General features: G+C 59.5%; 2 protein-coding genes across 4 annotated transcripts; one reads left to right on the forward strand and one right to left on the reverse strand.

Moving 5' to 3' along the window:
• On the forward strand, positions 1 to 7065 carry LOC308060289 (chloride channel protein ClC-Kb-like). Of its 3 annotated transcripts, XM_080378810.1 has the most exons (19): positions 1 to 280; positions 378 to 506; positions 617 to 745; positions 838 to 977; positions 1088 to 1165; positions 1304 to 1382; positions 1475 to 1600; positions 1714 to 1798; positions 1877 to 1978; positions 2632 to 2716; positions 2800 to 2976; positions 3078 to 3147; positions 3479 to 3589; positions 3680 to 3893; positions 3977 to 4110; positions 4194 to 4285; positions 4365 to 4448; positions 4581 to 4667; positions 4751 to 7065. In XM_080378810.1, the coding sequence occupies exons 1-19, from the start codon at positions 172 to 174 to the stop codon at positions 4787 to 4789; spliced, it is 2070 nt and encodes a 689-aa protein (XP_080234936.1). In that variant the 5' UTR covers positions 1 to 171; the 3' UTR covers positions 4790 to 7065. The 3 variants fall into 3 exon arrangements, with proteins under 3 accessions (XP_080234936.1, XP_080234937.1, XP_080234938.1); XM_080378811.1 differs by lacking the exon at positions 1877 to 1978; XM_080378812.1 differs by lacking the exon at positions 378 to 506.
• A 124-nt stretch (positions 7066 to 7189) lies between these two features.
• Positions 7190 to 19566, reverse strand: EPHA2 (EPH receptor A2). The gene is made up of 17 exons (XM_080378799.1): positions 18722 to 19566; positions 15855 to 15922; positions 14561 to 15224; positions 13686 to 13841; positions 13253 to 13585; positions 13051 to 13175; positions 12612 to 12771; positions 12416 to 12512; positions 12246 to 12301; positions 12039 to 12164; positions 11766 to 11948; positions 11187 to 11248; positions 10853 to 11062; positions 10620 to 10769; positions 10321 to 10514; positions 8949 to 9104; positions 7190 to 7939 (listed from the first exon to the last, which is right to left on the reverse strand). Exons 1-17 carry the CDS (start codon positions 18789 to 18791, stop codon positions 7834 to 7836), a joined length of 2916 nt encoding a protein of 971 aa, XP_080234925.1. The 5' UTR covers positions 18792 to 19566; the 3' UTR covers positions 7190 to 7833.
• Positions 19567 to 19667: the final 101 nt, after the last annotated feature.

Consider the following 19667-nt stretch of genomic DNA (forward strand, 5'->3'; position numbering starts at 1 on the left):
GGGGGGGGACCCGGCTCGCTCCGGCCCGAGCGGGTCCGTCGGCTTCGTCAAGGTCGTTTTTAATGAGCTCGTTTGCAAACTCAGTCTGGCAGTGGAGGCCAAGGTGGGAGGACCAGCCAGGGGGTGCTGAAAAAAAGAGGGGGGGATCCTGTTCCCCAAAACGTCCTCGGGATGGAGCACCCTGTCCCTGAGGGGGTGCGTGGGGAGAAGGAGGAGGAGAGGGTGCTGGTGTCGGAGCAGAGCTGGAGACCCTGCCCCAAAGCCAGGAGAAGGCTCCAAGGTGAGACCCCCACCCAAAGAGGGGGACTTTGGGGGTGGAGGGGTGGGGTTTTTTTTGGGGGTCAGCACCCTGTTGCCCCCCACCCCCCTCCCCGCAGGGTGCCTGGAGCAGGTGAAACAGCAGCTTTTCCGTGTGGGGGAGGATTGGTATTTCCTCTTCGTGCTGGGGGTCCTCATGGCCACCATCAGCTTCATGATGGACCTCCTCGTCTCCAGGCTCTACAAGGGTAAAGGAGGGGCTTCCGTGGGGGGCTTCGCTCGGCGTTTGGGGGCTCATCAAGGAGGGGGGGTGGTCTTCTGGGATAGGGGCACATCCCTCCCGATGCCTCTTCTCCAGCCCACTGGTGGCTTTACCAAGAGGTCGGTGACATCTTGGTGCTCAAGTACCTCTCGTGGACCATGTACCCCATGGCTCTGGCAGCCTTCTCCACCGGCTTCTCCCAGAGCATCACTCCGCACTCGGGAGGTGAGCCACCTGCACCCCAACCCTCCCACCTCCCCAAAACTCTCCCCCCAGTAGTGGGGGGGACCCCTAACATTTGGATCTCCCCCTTCCAGGCTCCGGCATCCCAGAGCTGAAGACCATCCTGACCGGGGTGGTGCTGGAGGACTACCTGGCCATCCAAAATTTCGGAGCCAAGGTGGTGGGGTTGACCTGCACCCTGGCGTGCGGCAGCACTGTTTTCCTCGGCAAAGTGGTGAGGGATCCCCCCATCCCGGTTCCCAGCATCGCTGGCAGTTTCAGTTGGCACCGGGGTGGGGGTGGGGCGGACGCTCAGCACTGTGTCCCCCCCACCTCACCACCCAGGGTCCCTTTGTCCACCTCTCCGCCATGGCTGCGGCGTATTTGGGGAAGATGCGGACCACGGTCACAAGGGAGTATGAGGTGGGGGTGCCACCTCCAGAAAACTGAGGGGCAGTTCCCCACCCAAAAATTGGGGGGGGGGGGGGGGATTTTATTTTACACACACCCCCACCCCCACCCCAAAATTGGGGTTGCGGCTAACCACCCCCCACCCTGCAGGACAAGTTCAAGCAGAACGAGATGCTGGTGGCAGCACAAGCCGTCGGGGTGGCCACGGTTTTCGGGGCACCCATCAGCGGTGAGGATCTCCCTCCATCCCACCCTGGGGACCCCCAAAGCCTCCCCTAAAGACACACCCTCCCCCCCCCCGCCCCTCCCCCATTTTTCCAGGGGTGCTTTTCAGCATCGAGGTGATGTCCTCCCACTTTGCCGTGCGGGATTACTGGCGGGGCTTTTTCGCTGCAACCTGCGGTGCCTTCATGTTTCGCCTCCTCGCCGTCTTCAACAACGATCAAGGCAAGGCAGGGTGGGCAGGATGTGCCCCCTCTTCCCATTACCCCCCACCCCCCGTAGCATTTTTGGGATGCTCCCCCCAAAACCATGCGCTCATTCCTCTACCCCCCTCCCAGAAACCATCGCCGCTGTTTTTAAGAGCGACCTCAGGATTGATTTCCCCTTCGACCTCCTGGAGACCATCTTTTTTGTGATTTTGGGGTAAGGGGGCCCCTGCCTGTACCCTGCCTGTACCCTGCCTGTACCCTGCCTGTACCCTGCCTGCCCTCTCCTCCACAGGGCCGTCTGCGGGCTCCTGGGCTGTGCTTACCTCTTCTGCCAGCGCTGGCTGCTGGCGGCCGTCAGAGAGAACCGGCTCACAGCCAAGTTGCTGGCCACCGAGTCTGTACCGGGCGTCTGTCTGTCTGCGCCATGCGTCCTGCATGTCCGTGTGTCCGTGCCGTGCACCTTGCGTGTCCGTGTGTCCTACCGCATGCACCTCGGGCATCCGCGTGTCCACCCTGGGAATCAACCCCTTGCACCCTGTGTGTCTGTGCATCCACCCCATGCACCGTGCGTGTGTCCCTGTGTCCACCCATGCACCCTGCGTGTCCGTGCATCCACCCCATGCGCTGTGCGTGTGTCTGTGTGTCCACCCATGCACCCTACGTGTCCGTGCATCCATCCCATGCGCCGTGCGTGTGTCCCTGTGTCCACCCATGCACCCTGCGTGTCTGTGCATCCACCCCATGCACTGTGCGCGTGTCTGTGTGTCCACCCATGCACCCTGCGTGTCCGTGCATCTGTGCCACACACTGTGCACGTGTCCATGCATCCACCCCATGCACCCTGGGTGCCCACCCCCTGCACCCTGGGTGTCCGTATGTCCCCCCACCCACACACCCTGGGCATTCCCGTGTCCACCCCTGCACTCTGCCCATCCACCCCATACATCCCAGGTCCCCCCCCCCGCACCCCAGTCACCCACGGGTTCCCCCCCACCCCCAGCCCATCTGTCCCTGCGCCCCCCAGCCCTACCTCTCCCCCCCCTCCAGCAAGCCCATCTACACAGTGCTGGTGGTGCTGCTCATCGCCTCCATCACCTTCCCGCCTGGGCTGGGGCAGCTGATGGCCTCCAGGGTGAGTGGGGGGCGGGGGGCTCCCGGGGGCACCCCGACACATCCCAGCGGGTGCTGAGGGTGGCCCTCGGTCTGTCCTCCCAGCTCACCATGAAGGAATATCTCACCTCCCTCTTTGACAACCTCACGTGGGGCACGCTGGCCCCCAACGCCTCCTCGGTAGCCAACCCCCACAGCGTGGACCCTTCAGGGCTCTGGCAGGAGTGGTGCCACCCCTCTGCCACCATCTTCGGCACCTTGGCCTTCTTCCTACTGATGAAGGTAGCCATACTCCCCCTCAGTCCCTATGTCCTGCCCCCCACCCAGATGGTGTCCTCATGAGGATGACCCCCCTGGCCTTGGCCGGGCTCTGCCCCCCCCAGTTCTGGATGCTGATCCTGGCCACCACCCTGCCCCTGCCCGCTGGCTACTTCATGCCCATCTTCATCTACGGTGAGGCTGGGTGTCTGCGGGGTCTGAACCAAGGCGGGGTACGGGGGGAGGGGGATCCAGCCCTGAGGAGGGGTACAGGGGGAGAAACCAGCCTTTGGAGTGGGGGTACAGGGGTGTATCCAGCCCTGGAGGGGGGTACATCCAGCCTGGAGGGGGGTACAGGGGTTGTATCCATCCCTGGGGGTGGGGGGGGCACAGCCAGCCCTGAGGGTGGGGGTACAGGGGTTGTATCCAGCCCTGAGGGGTCTGCAGGAGGGTGGTCACCTCCAGCTGCATCACTTGGGAGGGGGGCGCTCCTGCGGTCTCCCACCTTCCCCCCTCCCCATTTTAGGAGCCGCCATCGGGCGCTTACTGGGGGAGGTGGTGGCCCTGCTCTTCCCCCGGGGCCTCCGTTCGGAGGGGGACCTGCGCCCCGTCATCCCTGGTGGCTACGCCCTGGCCGGTGAGTCAGTGGGGAAGGGGGGACACCCATGGGTGGGGGGCACCTGCTGCCCATACACTGACACCCCCCCATTCCGGTTCTCCACGACAGGCGCAGCCGCCTTTTCAGGCTCAGTGACCCACGCCATCTCCACGGCTTTACTGGTGTGCGAGGCCACCGGTCACCTGAGCCACGTCCTCCCCGTCATCCTGGCCGTGCTGGTGGCCAACGCCATCACCCAGAAACATCAACCATCCTTCTACGATGGCACCATCATTGTCAAGAAGCTGCCCTACCTACCCCGCATCCGCAGCCGGCACATGGCGTAAGCATCCCCCCACCCCAGACCATATTTTGGGATGATTTCCTGCAAAATGATGGAAATTTGGGGGGTTTATGGCTTACCAGTTCCTATAAAGTGGTGGTGGAGGAGTTCATGGAGCGCCGGGTGGTGACGTTGGTTAAGAGTGGTGGCTTCGAGGAGGTGCTGGTGGCCTTGGATGCCTCTGTTGATGCCGAATACCCCGTGGTGGAGAGCACAGGTGGGATGTGGAGTATGGGGGGGGGGGGGGTGTCTCACCGTGGCTGGTGGGGGGACGTCACCAGGCTTGTCTTTGTCTGCCAGGGTCACCCATGCTGGTGGGCACCGTCAGCAGAGCCCAGCTGGTCACCTTTCTCCAGAGCCACAAGCATCCCCAGGCACCCCCAGGGGAGAAGGTAAATAGGGGTGAGCACCCTGATGCACCCAAAAAAGCTATTTTTTTCACCCACAAATTAACATGTCACCTTCCCCAAGCTGGCCACCGCGGGGACGCTTGGGGACAACTGCACCATCGAGCCCATCATGCTCCAACTCTCACCATGGACCTCCCTGCACCAGGTTTGGGGACACACACACATCCTGATGGGGCTGGGAACCACCCCCTGCCCCCCAGTGCTGTGTCGCGGTGAGGGGACACAGCATGGCAGGGGTGGCTTTGTCCCCACGTGTCCCTGTTGTCACCTCCCCAAGGCCCATCACCTCTTCGAGCTGCTGAAGCTGCAGCGCATCTTTGTCACCCGCTTTGGGGAGCTGGTGGGAGCCGTCAGCCGGGTGGAGGTGAGGCGGGGGACAAGGGGGGGGACAAGGGGGTGAGAATGGGGGACACAAGCCCCCGTCCCACCTTCTCTGTCCCCTTGCAGCTGCGGAGAGCGATCGAGGAGCTCGCCAACCCCAAGTGATGACTTTTGGGGATCACAAGGGACCCCTCCCCAGGGATGTTACCCACGGAAAGAGGGGGGTCCTGACCCCCCAGGTGGTGCAGGTCCCCCCCAGGGGAACCCAGGCATCTGGGTTGGGGCAGGGGCTGTTCTCCGGCAGAGTCTCCTCCTGTATTAAATACATCCTCATTGCTTCCTCTTCTCCTTCCTCCTCCTCCTCTAGCACCACAGGGTTCATTTGTGGAGGGGTCACCCCCCCCGTACCCCGCAGCAGTGCTCAAAACCCCCCAAAATCACCCCAAAACTGTGCCCAGCCCTAGGACATGCACTGAAGTGCCCCAGTCTGTGCAACACCCCCACCGTGGACCCCCCCTAGTAATTTTCAGCACATAATTATCCTTAATTATTGCAATGAATAAGGGTGGCGAGTGTTTTGTGACCCCAAGATCCTGGGGAAACGAGGGGGTGCTGAGCCCTCCCCAGCTCTTTGGTGTCCCCCCCAACTGGGGTGCGGTGTTTTTTTTTTGGGGGGGGGGGGGAATGGAGGGTGTGGCGGGCACTAACAAAGATGTAATTAAGTCTGCCAGGCTAATTAAGCACGGCGGGGCAGGTTGGGTGAGGCAGGCATGTCTGGGCCCAGCCAGAGGAGGTGAAGCAGGGACAGCACCAGAAGACACCCCAAAAGCAGGGCGGGAGCTGGGATGGGTGCCAGGGTGGGGGCTGGGGTGGAGTGAGGCTGCTGGGAGCAGAGCTGGGCTGCAGCACCCATGTGCCCCACGGAGGATGCTCAGTGGGGTGAGGGGACCACAGGGAGGGGGGGCATAGCACCCATGGAGAGTGCCTGGTGGGATGAGGGTGCTCATAGGGTGATGGGACCACAGCACCCATGTCCCTTGGGAAGGATGCTCAGTGGGGTACAGGGACCACAGCACCCATGGAGGGTGCCGGGTGGGGTGAGGGGACCATGGGGAGGGGGTCCACAGCACCCATGGAAGATGCTCAGTGGGATGAAGGTGCTCACAGGGTGATGGGATCACTTGGAAAGGATGCTCAGTGGGGTAGGGGTACCACAGCACCCATACTGCCCATGGTGGGTGCTCAGCAGGGTGAGCGGACCATGGGGAGGGGTCCATGGCATCTACAGAAGGTGTTCAGTGGGGACCACAGCACCCATGTCACTTGGGAAGGATGCTCAGTGGGGTACAGGGTCCACGGCACCCATGGAGGATGCCCGGTGGGGTGAGGGGACCACAGGGGGGGGGTCCACAGCACCCATGGAGGATGCCCGGTGGGGTGAGGGTGCTCACAGCATGATGGGATCACTTGGGAAAGATGCTCAGTGGGGCATGGCGACCACAGCACCCATGGGTGATGCCCCCCCCCCCGCCCATCACCCCACCCCTGCTCTCATGGTTTCACCGAAACCGAGCCAGGCAGGGGGGGGGGGGGGGCACCTCAAAGGCCCGGTGCCTCAGTTTCCCCATCATCCTTACCTGGCCCTGCCATAGGCAAACAGATAAGGCGCCGCCGCACCCCCAAATCCGGGGTGTCCCCCCCCCCGCTGCTGGACTTTGAGCCGGGACCGAGCCCAGCAAACTCACGACACGCACGGAGCATCCGCAGCCCGAACGCCCCAAAGCAGGTGAAACCCACCCAAACGGCAGCTTCTGCAGCAAGACGCTGGTCCCCCCTAACACCCACCCCCTCCTTTTTGATGGTTTTGGGAAAATCAACCACCAGTAAACCCTTTTTCCGGCTTTTTTCCACCCCGTTCTTTGCAGGCACCGGGCAGCCGGCCCCGCTGCCACCGGTGGGGTTTGGCACGGGGGAGGGGCAGGTGGTAAAAAGGCCAAATTCCTCCTGGATTTCGCCCAGGAGAATGGGCCCTGGGTGGGAAATGCTCCTCGAGCTGACTACAACCCCTTAAACTCCTCTTAAACACCCTGATAACCCCTTTAAAAACCCTCTAACACCCCCCAAACCCCCCTTAAACCCCTTTAAAACCCCACCCTCAACCCCCCTTAAAAATGCTTTTAAAACCCCTTTAAAAAACTCCTTACAACACCTTAAAACCCCTAAACCCTCCTAAAACCTCCCATAAATCCCCTTAAACCTCCCTTAAAAACAGAACCAACCTAAACCCTTAAAAACCCCTAAAACCCCCTTAAAAAATCCTGAAAAACCCTTAAAATCTGCCTTGAACCCCCTGAAAACCTTTAAAAATCCTTTAAACTCCTTAAGACCCCTAAAACCCCCTCCTCAAACCCCCTTCAAAAATTCTTAAAACCCCTCTGAATTTCTTAAAAAATCCTTTAAAATCCTTTAAAACCCCTTAAAAGACCCCGAAAATGAGGAAAAGCCCCCATCTCTCTGCCCCCCCCAATTCCTGTGGTCCCAGTGAGCCAGTGGGAAATGACAGTATTTTAGAAAACAAAAAAATCACATTTTTATTTTAATCAAAACCCCACAAAAATCCCCCAAACCCCTGAAAATAAATGAAAAGGAGGGGGACGACGGGAATGGGGATCCGGGTTTTTTGTTGTTTTTTTTTTTTTTAAAAAAAAAAATTTCCCCCTTTTTGCTCTCAAAAATCTGACATGACCTTTGCTTCCTTGCAATAAATATACAAAAATAGAATAAATTAGGTTAAAAAACAAAAGGAAAAGGTAACACTGGCAGATCAGCGTTAAAGGGGGAGAAAAAAAAACAACCCACCCAGAAACCCGGTGGGAGAGGAATAAATAGGGAGAAAAAAGCAAAAATAAGCCAGTGTGGGGGCTGAGCCCTTTTTTTTTTTCTTGAAATGTAGAAAAAAAAGAGGAACCCCCCAAAACACCTCGCCCAGCCCCCAAAGAGCTTGAAATTTAATTTTTGGCATTTTTTTTGGGGGGGAGAGGGGGGAGGATGGGGGGTGACACCTGTTTCAATCCCCAACCCCGGGGATGATAATAATAATAATACTATAAAAAACCCAAAATAATAATAGAAATAATAAATAAACCCCTCGGGGAGAAGGAGGGGGGGGGTGTCTTCATTTGGTTGCTTTCAAGTATCTGGGGGGGGGGTTAAATGGGGACCCCCCCAGCCCCGAGCTGCTCCTGCAGCCCCAGCAGGCTGTAGGCGATGCGCTTCTGGTGCCCCGGCAGGCGCACCCCGATTTTCTTGATGTCACTGGGGATAAGGGTGGGGGGAGGAAGCAAATAAATAATGATGGTTATTGGGGTGGGAAGAGCTGTGGGCGTGTCCCCCCCCGCCCCGTTTTGGGGCTCGTGTCCCCCCAACAGCCCCACTGCTGGGGACAGCTGGATGGACATGGCTCTGCATCTCTGGCCGGATCCTAGAGGGAACGGGTCCCTCGGGCCATCCGCGGGATGTGGATTCCTGTCCCTGTCCCTGGGTGGCAGCCGGAGGGGACAGCATGGGGACACACCGCAGGGACACCACGGGGACACCATGGATGCAGTAGGGGGACACCATGGATCTAGAATGAGGATGCCATAGGGACACCATGGATCTAGTATGAGGATCCATAGGGACGCCATGGGGACACCATGGATGCAGTAGGGGGACACCATGGATCTAGTATGAGGATCCATAGGGATGCCATGGGGACACCATGGATGCAGTAGGGGGACGCCATGGATCTAGTATGAGGATCCATAGGGATGCCATGGGGACACAGACACCACAGGGACACCATGGATCTAGTATAAGGATCCATAGGGACACCATGGATGCAGTGGGGGGACACCATGGATCTAGTATGAGGATCCATAGGGACACCATGGGGACACAGACACCACAGGGACACCATGGATCTAGTATGAGGATGCCATAGGGACACCAAGGGGACACCACAGGGACACCATGGATGCAGCAGGGGGGACCATGGACCTAGTATGAGGATCCATAGGGACACCATGGGGATGGTATGGGGACACCATGGATGCGGTAGGGGGACACCATGGATCTAGTATGAGGATGCCATAGGGACACCATGGATATAGCATGAGGACACTGTAAGTAAGGGATGGGGACACCTCAGGGACACTATGAGGACACCATGGGGACAGTACGAGGACACCAAGGACACAGTATGAGGATGCCATGGGGACAGTATGGGGACACCACAGGGACATCATGGGGACAGTATGGGGACACCACAGGGATGTGGACTCACTCGCTGGTCATCTGCAGGACCTTCTCGATGGTGCTGTAGCCCGAGGCCATGAAGTGCTCCGTGTACTGGGGCATCCTAATGGACTCCAGCCACTCGGGGACGGAGCGGAAGGGGACGCCCTCTGAGCCACTGGTGCTGGGCAGGCGGATGGAGACCCTGGCGGGGCGGGAACGGGGGGTGCAGAAATGGTGCAGAAATGGGAGGGTGCAAAAACAATGTGAAAATGGAAGGACACCAAAAAATAATGCAGAAGGGGGAAGATGCAAAAAAAAAAAAAAAAAAAAAAAAAGGGGGGTGCAGAAACAACAGTAGGGGGAAAATGATGCAAAAGTGGCAGGATGCAAAAATAATGCAGAAACAGAATGATGCAAAAAATTTATGCAGAAATGGAATGACGCAAAAAATGATGCAGCAATGGAGAATGCAAAAATTAAAAAGCACAAATGCAAAAAAGCAACACCTAAATGTCAAGATGCAGAAATGCACAAAGCAATGCCCCAATGCCAAGATGCAAAAAGGCAACAGCTCAATGCAAAACGGAATGCTGGAAAGCAAAAGTATAACGCAAACAGTGCAAAAAAAGTGAGAGGTGATGCGAAAGTGCCCAGATGTAAAAAAGAAGGCAGAGAGGTGAAGATGTGAAGAGTAATGGAAAAAGTGGAAATGCAAAAAATGAGGCAAGAACACTAAAAAAGCAAGAAACAATGCAAAAATGCCAAAGGGGAAAAAAAAGCGAAAACGCACAGATGCAAAAAAGCAGAAAAAAACCACAATGAAAAGCTGCAAAATCAATTAAAAAGAGCAAAGGTCTAGAAAAGAATGCAGGAATATAAAACTACAAAATAAAAAAATTACAAAGCACAGATGCAAAGAAACGCGCCACCATGCAGAGATGCAAGACCCAATGCAAGAATGCAAAACCAGTGCAAAAATGCCGAGACCCAAAAAGGAGCGCAGGAATGCCACGATGCAAAAGAGCACGCAGGAATGCAAAGTTGCAAAAAGCAATGCAGAAACGCAGAGCTAGAAAAAGCGACGCAAGGACGCAAAGGTGCAAAAAGCGACGCAAGGACGCAGAGGTGCAAAAAGCAACGCAAGGACGCAGAGGTGCAAAAAGCGACGCAAGGATGCAGAGGTGCAAAACCCAAACACAAAAATGCGGAGATGCACAGAGCAACGCAAGAACGCCAAGATGCAGAACCCAGTGCAAGAGTGCAAGCCTGCAAAAAGCGATGCGAAAACCCCCTGCAGCACTCCAAAACCTGCCAAGGTGCACAGGAGCATGCAAGGGTGCGACAGTGCAAGCTGCACCCCCCTTTCCTCCCCCCTCCTTGCCCCCCCTCCTCGCCCCGGGCCAGCTCTTGGTGCTCACCGGGGGTCGAAGTCTGCCAGCGCCTTAAGGGAGTCGGGGGCGCGGATGAGCTTGTCGAGGATGCTGACGATATCGGCAAACCTGGGGCGCCGGCTGCGCTCCTGCTGCCAGCACTGCATCATCAGCTGGTAGATGGCAGAGGGACAATCCAGGGGCGCCGGCAGGCGGAAGCCCTCGTTGATGGCCTTCATCACCTACCAGGAGAAGGAGGTTGAGTGGTGCGTCCCCTCCCAAAAAGCTGGCCGTTTAACAAGCCCCCCCCCTCGCCAAAATCAGTGTTGGAGGAGGGGGGTGCTCACCTCGTGGTTTGAGAGCTCCCAGTACGGGCGCTCGCCGTAGGACATCACCTCCCACATGACGATGCCGTAGCTCCAGACGTCGCTGGCGGAGGTGAACTTGCGGTAGGAGATGGCTTCGGGCGCCGTCCAGCGGATGGGGATCTTCCCCCCCTACGGCAACGTTGGGGTCAACCCTGCACCCCCCAACCCCCCCCACCCGCGGCCAAGCCAGCCCAGCCCTTGGTGGCACTTACGCTGGTGGTATAGGTGGCTTCAGGGTCGTCTTCCAACACCCGTGAAAGCCCAAAATCGGACACTTTGCACACCAGGTTGCTGTTCACCAAGATATTCCGGGCGGCCAGATCCCGGTGGACGTAATTCATGTTGGCCAAGTACTTCATGCCGGCGGCGATGCCCCGCAACATGCCCACCAGCTGGATGACGCCGAATTCCCCCTGTTTTTCCTGGGGAAAGGGGAGAATCCAGCCTCGAATCCACCTCTCATCCCACCTCCCGCGATGAGTTTTGGTGGTTCCACCACCCGGCAATCCTTGCCCGGAGGGGACGTTGCCACCACGCTTCACCTACCCGCAGGAATTTATCCAGCGCGCCGTTCTCCATGTACTCCGTGATGATCATGAAGGGTTTGTCTGTATGAAATCATAATAAAAAAAAAGACTCAAAATGGGTAAACCCCCTCCCCCAAATCCCCCCACCCCCTCCCACAAAACCCAACCCCTCCAAAACAAAAACCCCCAAAACACCCAACCCCCTCCAAAATCCCCAACTCCCCCCAAAAAACCAGCCCTGCCCCCAAAAACTAAAAAAACCCACCCCCCAACTCCCCAAAAGCTCAACCCCAAAACTTCTGAACCCCCCCACAGCCCCCAAAATCCCACAAGCGCCCCCAAAAAACCTCACACCTCCCCCAAGAAAACCCTAAAACCTCCACCCCCCCAACAAAACAAACACCCCCTCAAAATAGAAACCCACAAACCCCCAAGTGTCTGCCCCCCAAAAGCACAATGCCCCCCCAGAAAAGCCTCCAAAACCCCCAACCCCCTCAAAACCTTGTTGCTCAAAACACCATATTTTTATATAGTGGGTTTTGGGGTGTTTTCAAGGGAAACTTGGGAGGGTGGGTTGGGGCGGACACACGAGACTCACACTTGGAGACGACCCCTTCCAGGCGGATGATGTTGTGGTGGCAGAACTGGCCCATGATGGTTGCTTCGCTCAAGAAGTCCACCCGTTGCTTCTCCGTGTAGCCCACCTTCAAGGTCTTGATGGCCACCGGCACCTCCTTCTTACCACGCTTCAGGGTGCCCTTGTAGACCTCCCCAAATTCACCTGCTCGGAGGGAGGGGGGACGTTTAACCCCCCCCATCCTGGTTCAACTTTAGGGTGTCTTTGGGGTGACAAAGCCACCCAAGGACCTACCGGCGCCGATGACCTTCTGGCGGGTGATGGAAGATGGAGGGATCTCAGTGGTGAACTTGAGCATGGCTTGGTTGGGGTCTTCGTAGGTGTGTGGGTCAACGTAGGTCTTGAGGGGCTTCAGCTGGTCTGCGGGGTGATGGGGGGGGGGGGTCAGAACCCATGTCACCCCCCACCCATCCCTGTTGACCCCACTGTCCCATTGCTCACCTGACTTGGAGAAGTAGACATCCTCGGCAGACTGGCGTGGCCGTGACCTCCTCCTCCTGCAAAAAAGCAGCATTTTGCCCCCAAAAATTACCCCTCGCTCATCCTTGTGGTGGAAAAAATGGTATTTTGGGGTTTCTTTGGGGAGGGTTGGGGTTTTTTTATCACTTTACCGCCGGAGGATGTAGAGAATGGCCAAGAGGAGGACAACAAAGATGACACCAGCGACGGAGCCGCTGATGACAGCGGTGGATGCCATGGCCTCGGTGCCTGCGGGGACAGTTTGGGGGGGAGTTGGGGTGAACCATGCACACCCTGGACCCCGCACCCCACAATCCTCCCCCCCCCCCCCCCCCCCGAGATCCTCACCCTCAGGCAAGGTCTCGAACTCGTGCTGGGGGCTGTAGGCACCGTGGCCGTCCGGGGTGAGCGCCTGGACCCGCACCACGTAGGCGGTGGCAGGGGACAACTTGGGGAGGGTGACGGAGGTGCCCTCGCAGCGCAGCACTGAGTAGCTGTTCTCATCCACCTGGGGACATGGGGGAGGGGGGTGACAGGGGTGGAGGTGACGCAGATGGATGGGGTGAGGATGGAGGTGACAGGGATGGAATGGTGACACAGATGGAGAGGTGACACGGATGGAGAGGTGACACAGGTGTGGGTAAGGATGGAGGTGACACGGATGCGGGTAAGGATGGAGGTGACACAGATGCGGGTAAGGATGGAGGTGACATGGACAGAGGGGACACACAAGGATGGGGATGATGGATTTAGGGGTGGTGGGCTGAAGCTGTGACACAGGACAGACCTTCTTGCTGTAGGTGACCTCGTACTTCCAGACCCGACTCTGCTGCCGCGGTGGCACCGTCCAGGAGAGGACCAAGCTGGTGGCCGTCCGTCCATCCAGGCTCACTGATGTCACCCGAGGTGGCTCTGCCGTGGGGACAGTGACATCAGGGAGGTGTCCCCACGATGGAGGGAAGATGTGGGAGATGCTGGTGGCCCCTTACCCGTCTGGTTGACGCTGATGGTGGTGGCAGCTACACTACGGTGGTGGCTGTAGGGTGACACGCCATTCTGGGCTTCGACAGTGAAGGTGTAGTTGACATGTGGCTCCAGGTCAGTGACGGTGACCCCCGTCCCCGTCAACCCCCGGGGGGACTGCGAATAGCGGAGCCCCCCGTCGCAGGGACGGCACTCCCCGCTCTCCGGCCAGCACTGCTCACAGGTGACGCTGTAGGTGACATCCCTACGGCCACCGGGGTCAGCAGGGGGGGACCAACGCAGCTGCACCGTGGCCCCCAGCCCCACAGCTGTGACACCTTGGGGGGGCGAGGGGGGACCTGGGAGGGGGGACAGAGAGCAGGGAGGGGAGGTCAGGGGGAGGGATGGCCACACCGTGCCTCAGTTTCCCCCCACCCCCCCAAAAAAAAGGTCACTTACGGGTGCAGGGGTCGGCGGGGGGGTCGGTGGGGGCGCGGAAGAAGCCGTCCTGGCAGGGGCAGGTGGCGGCGGCAGCAGGGGAGGGCAGGGTGTGGGGCGGGCAGGGCTGGCAGCCCTCGGGGGACACGGTGGCCTTGAAGGAGCCGGGAGGGCAAGCTGGGAGGGGACACACACACAGTGACACCGGTGAGACCCCCAATTCCCCCTCCCCACTCACAGCATCCTCACCCAGACGGGTTTTGGGGTGCATCACCCTCCCAAGCACCCAGAGTGGGGATTTTAGGGTATTTCACCTTATTTTGTAGCTTCTTTATTATTGGGACGCCCCCAGCCCACCCCCCTCCCGGCTGAGCCCTGCTGCACTCGCTGCACTAATGATGCTCTGGGGCGAGGATCCAGGATGGGGAATTTTGGGGCCAACAGCCCATTTCTCCAACCCAGAGTGGGGATTTTAGGGTATTTTACTTTATTTTTGCAGCTTCTTTACTATTGGGACCCCCCCAGCCCACCCCCCTCCTGGCTGAGCCCTGCCACGCTCACTGCACTAGTGATGCTCCAGGTTGAGGATCCAGGATAGGGAATTTTGGGGCCAACAGCCCATTTTTCCGACCCAGAGTGGGGATTTTAGGGTATTTCACCTTATTTTTGCAGCGTCTAATATTACTGGGACCCCCCCCAGCCCACCCCCTCCTGGCTGAGCCCTGCTGCACTCACTGCACTAGTGATGCTCTGGGTTGAGGATCCAGGATGGGGAATTTTGGGACCAACAGCCCATTTCTCTGCCCTCCCCGGCCTTCTACCCCCTGGCACGCATCGAGCCGGTACATCCCCCCCCCTCCATGGCTCCTCAGCCCCTCCATCCCACTTCCCCTCACCTTGGCAAGTCTCTCCCGCTTTCTCATAGCCAGCGCGGCACAGGCACTCCCCGATGGGCACCAGCCACTCGCCGTCGGCGTTGCAGTGCAGCGCGGGCGCCTGCTCGGCCACCGCCTCCTCCACGCACCTTCCCCGCACCTCGGCCAAGGTCTGCGAGTCGATGCCGGCCACCGTCTCGGGGAAGAGAGCCATCCCCCGTAAAACAGCCGGGCACCTCTTGTAATAAATCCGAACGGAAAGCAACGCCACGCACGCTCCCAAATCCTGGAAAGCCAAGTAGAAACCTTTCCGACGGAGAGGTCCCACCGATCGGACCTCAACGTTGAGTTTAACATTCCGGGAAGCAAAATCATCCTGGACGGTGATTTCATCCGGCGCGATGGTGTCGATCTTCTTGAACTGTCTCTTCTGGAAGTTGGTGCCGTAATCCACGTCGGATTCGGCGTAGTAGAGGTTGAAGGTCTCCTTGCAGGAGCCGCCGCCAGCGGTGGGGAAGCTGTTGCAGTCGCGGACGGTGAATTGGAGTTCGATGAAGATGCGTTGGGCCACACCGCGGTAGATCCAGTTGGTGCGGAGCCAGTTCTCCTGCTCGCCCTCCAGCACGTTGCACACCGAGTAGATGTAGATCAAGGAGTCGTTCAGCACGTTCTGCAGCAGGTCCCACTGCCCCCCAAGAGAGAAACAGGTGCTGGGGGGGGGGGGAAACTGAGGCAGGGGGGCGGTGCTCCTGGTCCCCGTGGATGTCCCTGTCACCGTGGAGGTCCCCAAGACCATCCCAGTGGAGGTCCCCATCCCAGTGAATGTCCCCAACCCTGTGGATGTCCCCATGGATGTGCCTGTCCCCATCTACACGGATATCCCCAACCCAATCCCCATGGATGTCCCTGTCCCCATGGAGGTCCCCAACCCTGTGGATGTCCCCATGCCCGTCCCCATCCACGTGGACATCCCCAACCCAATCCCCGTGGAGGTCTCCATTGCCATGGATGTCCCCCTCTCCATTTCCATCTCTGGGTGATCCCCTCCCCATGGAGGTCCTCAACCCTGTGGATGTCACCATGTCCATCTCTACAGGTGTCCCCATCCCGATATATGTCCCCAACCCAATGGATGCCCCCATCCTCACGAGTGGCCCCATCCCCACGGAGGTCCCTGTCCCTATGGGGGTCCCCATCTCCATCCCTATCCCCATGGAGGTCTCCATCCCCATGGATGTCCTTGTCCCCATGGAAGTCCCAGTGCCCAGCGTGGGCTCTCAGGGTGGTGCTGGACGCCGGGTCCCCCAGTGCTCACCCCTTTGCCGTAGGGCTGGGTCAGCCAGCCCAGCTCCCCCTGCGCCTTGGCGAAGTCCAGCAGGACCACTGCGGGGAGAGGAGAGGGGCTTTAGCGGGGTGAGAGATGCCACCAGGACCCACGGGGTGGCCCTAGGACCTGCAGGTGCCACCAATGCACCCCTGGGACCCATGGATGTCCCCCAGGTACAATGTATATATCCCTGGGACCCACAAATGCCACTGCAAGCCATGTGTATGTCCCTGGGACCCACAGATGCCTCTGGGACCCATGGGTGTCCCCCAGGATCCATGTATATATCCCTGGGACCCACAAATGCCACTGTGACCCATGGGATGTCCCTGGGACCCACAGATGCATCCAGGACCCATGGATGTCCCCAGGACTCACGGATGCACCCAGTCCCTGTAGATGTCCTAGGACCTGCAAACACTCCCGGGAGCCCCAGATACCTCCAGGACCCCCATTCCCAATGGATTTGCCTGGAAACCCCCCCAGAAGACCCCCAGGGCCTCCCCCAAAAGAGGGGAACCCGCGCAGAGCTCCGCAGGGCGCGAGGGCAGGCAGACCTGCCGGGACATGCCGGCTGCCCGTGAGGGCGGTGGCTGGATCCAGCGCCTGGGAGAGGAAGAGGAGGCCGGGAGGGAAGTGCTGACGGGTGCCCCCCCCCTTGGTGAATCACCCCCCAGGAATGTGCCCGGACGCCTGGGTTCACAGGATGGGTCCCAGTGGGGTGGGGGAGTTTCGAGGATGGATGCCCCCCCGCCAACCTCCTTGGCTGAGAACGGGCGAGCTCGTGACATGCCCCAAGAGGGTAAAGTCTAGGGAGGGGAACCCCAAGAACCTGGTTGGGGGACACACACGCATGTGGCTCCGTCATCCCCCCCACCGTGCCCGGGTCAGGAAGGATGCCGGGGCGGATATCCCGGCTTTCCTGCGGCTGGAAATCCCCCCCGAGCCTCCGGAGAGCGGAAAGCCGGCGGGGGGCTGGCGCGTGAGCCGAGCTGGTGGGGTGTCCCCCCCCCGGGCATGGCGGGGGCGAGTCAGGGGACAGACCCGGGGCTGCGGCTGTTGAGTCAAGGGGTGCAGCACCCAAGGGCGCACCCATGCCCAGGGCCACCGGTGCTGTCGGCACCTCCTGTGCCATCACCATCGGCATCTGCACCCCCATCCCCGGTGCCACCTCCACCCACCCTGCCATTGCCATCGGCATCACCATCTCCACTGCCACCAGCAGCATGGCCGTGGCCATCACCGCGGCCTTCGTCACCTCCAGCGCCACCGTCACCATAGCCATCACCACGGCCATCACCACCACCTCCACCCCAACCTGCAGCCCCACCACTGTCCCTGCCACCACCTGCAGCCCCTGCACCATTGTCACTGTCCCCACCTGCACTGTCCCTGCTGGTGCCACCACCACCACCACCGCACCCCACACCTGCATCCCTGTCCCATCCCCAGCCGCATCCTTATCCCTGTCCCCAACTGCGTTTTCCAGCCCATCCCTGTCCTGTCCCTATCCCATCCCAATCCTGTCCCCATCCTCATCTCAATCCCAATCTCATCCCAAATCCAGTCCCAGTCCCATCCCAGTTTTACTCCGAATCCCAATCCCAAAACGAATCCCAATCCCACCCCCTCCTATTCCCATCCCGTCCCCATCCTAATCCTGTCCCATTCCCTCATCCCCTCCCCACCCTCAGGGACCCCCCAAACCTCAGACCAAGTGGCACAAGGATCCAGCCAGGGCGCCCAGCACCCCCCAGCCGCCCCATCCCACCGGATTTTGCCCTGCCCAAGCAATGGGAAGACCCCCCCCCCCCCAGTCCCGCTACTCTCCCAACACTTCCCTCTTTTTTGCAGTTTTCGACCCAAGAATCCCCACGGATCCCTCCCGGGAATCGGCACCTCGGGAACGTGCCCCAACTCCTGCAGGTCGGGTGAGGGTCCCCACCTCCACCTTCCCCCCAGCACTTAAAAAAAATCCTCATTTTAGGTTTTTTTACCCCATTTTTATTTTTTAGGAAGGTATTTTCCATCCCAAATCCCCCCGCCAGCCTCCAATTTATTTACAGTCGGGGCTGGATCCTTCCTTTTTTCCCTCGAAAGCAACAGATTAAACCCTTTGGACAGAATTTTTAGCAACCTTTTTTTTTTTTAATTAAATGTATATATTAAAAAAGTGACTTTCCCCCTTTTTTTCCCCCCCCGAACCCCCCAAAGCGAGCTCAGAACCCAGCTGGGGAAGGCTGCGAGGTGGAGGCCAGGACGCCGCTTGTTTTTCCCAGCTTTTTGGGGTTTTCCTGACATTGTTTCCCAGCTCGGGGCCGGATCCTGCCCGGCCCAGCGCCGGCTGCGGCACACGCTCCGCTCAGGGGAAATTTCCCCCTTTTTGGGGGTTTATTCCCTTTAAACTCCCCCAGCCCCAACGCCACTTTTCGGGGGGAACCAGCTGGACCCGGTCGGACGCTCCACATGGGAAAAGTTGCCCAAAACTTTTGGTTTTCCCCCCATTTTATTTATTTTCCCAGCTCCCCCTTTTCTCCCTCCCTCCCTCCCTCCTCTTTTAGCTTTCTCCCCCCCTTTTCTAACTTTCCACAGTTTTAAAACTTTCTTCCCTCTTTCTTTTTTTCCCTCTTTCTTAATTTTTTTCCTCTTTCTTTTTTCCCCTCTTTCTTAACTCTTTAACTCCCCCCGCACCCCGTAGCTCGCCGCACCCATGTGTGCCCCTTTTTTTGAGGGGGGAGCACCCCCCCATCATCCTTTATTTTGGGGGATCCCCAGCCCCCCCAACATCTCAGCCCCCCCCCCCGCACCCCAATAAGCGGGTTTTGGGGTGTCCCCCCCCCAAGCGCGGAGCTCACCTTCTTCGGCTGCCAGGGGGGTGACGGCGGTGAGGAAGAGGAGGGTGAAGGCTGGGGGGGTGCCAGCCATGGTGGGGGGCTTGGGGGGCCGGGGTGCACCCCACAACCGGCGGCACAACCAGCGCTGTGGGGCGTGTGGGGCTGAGCACCCCGCTCCTGTTCATTCATGTCCCTGTGATGTCACCCGGCCACGCCCGCTCTTAAAGGGACAGGAGCCGCTCCCAGTACACACCAGTATGGGACTGGGGGGGGGGCCGAGCCTGAGGATCGGGAGTGGGCTAGCGGGGGGTGGGGGTGGGACCCCCCACGGGGCTGCACGCGCAGGGTGGGGTGGGTGGGTGGGTGTGGGGTGTCCGGATCGGTCCCGTACCACCGTGTCCCCCCTCCTCAGCTCCGGTCATCAGGGGGTTAAAGCCCCCCCCGCCAGCCCCCTCCCCTTTCATTCATGAAGCGGCGTGGGAAGGGACGGGGGGGTCGGCAGCCAATGGCAGCAGGGGGCGGGGCCATGGGGCTACTACCGGCCACGCCCCCCACCCACCAGTTAAGATACCGGGGGGCGTAACTGGGGGGAGGTGGTGGTGTAACTGGGGGGAGGGTAACTGGCTCGCCAGCCCTCCGCCAGCCCCACCCCCACCCCCGTCCTCCGGGATGGGGGTCCCGGGGGGCTGGTTTGGGGGGGGCTGCCGGCCCCCCCACCCCTGCCCCGGCATCCGCTGGGCCGGAAAAAGGCCGGACCAGAAATCGGCTTTTTCCGGCCTAAAAATAATGTGGTTTTTCCGCTGCGCCGGGCGCGGGCCGGGGCGGCTGGATCGGGCCCCAGCACCCCCAATCCCCCAACACCCCCATCCCAGCACCCCAAATCTGTATGATACTGCAGCACCCCAAATCCCGCAGCACCCCAAATCCCGCAGCACCCAAAGCACCCCAAATCCCCAAAGCACCCCAA

Source organism: Falco punctatus (genome assembly GCF_963210335.1).
Source record: "Falco punctatus genome assembly, chromosome: 3".
In the NCBI taxonomy this organism is placed as follows: domain Eukaryota; kingdom Metazoa; phylum Chordata; class Aves; order Falconiformes; family Falconidae; genus Falco; species Falco punctatus.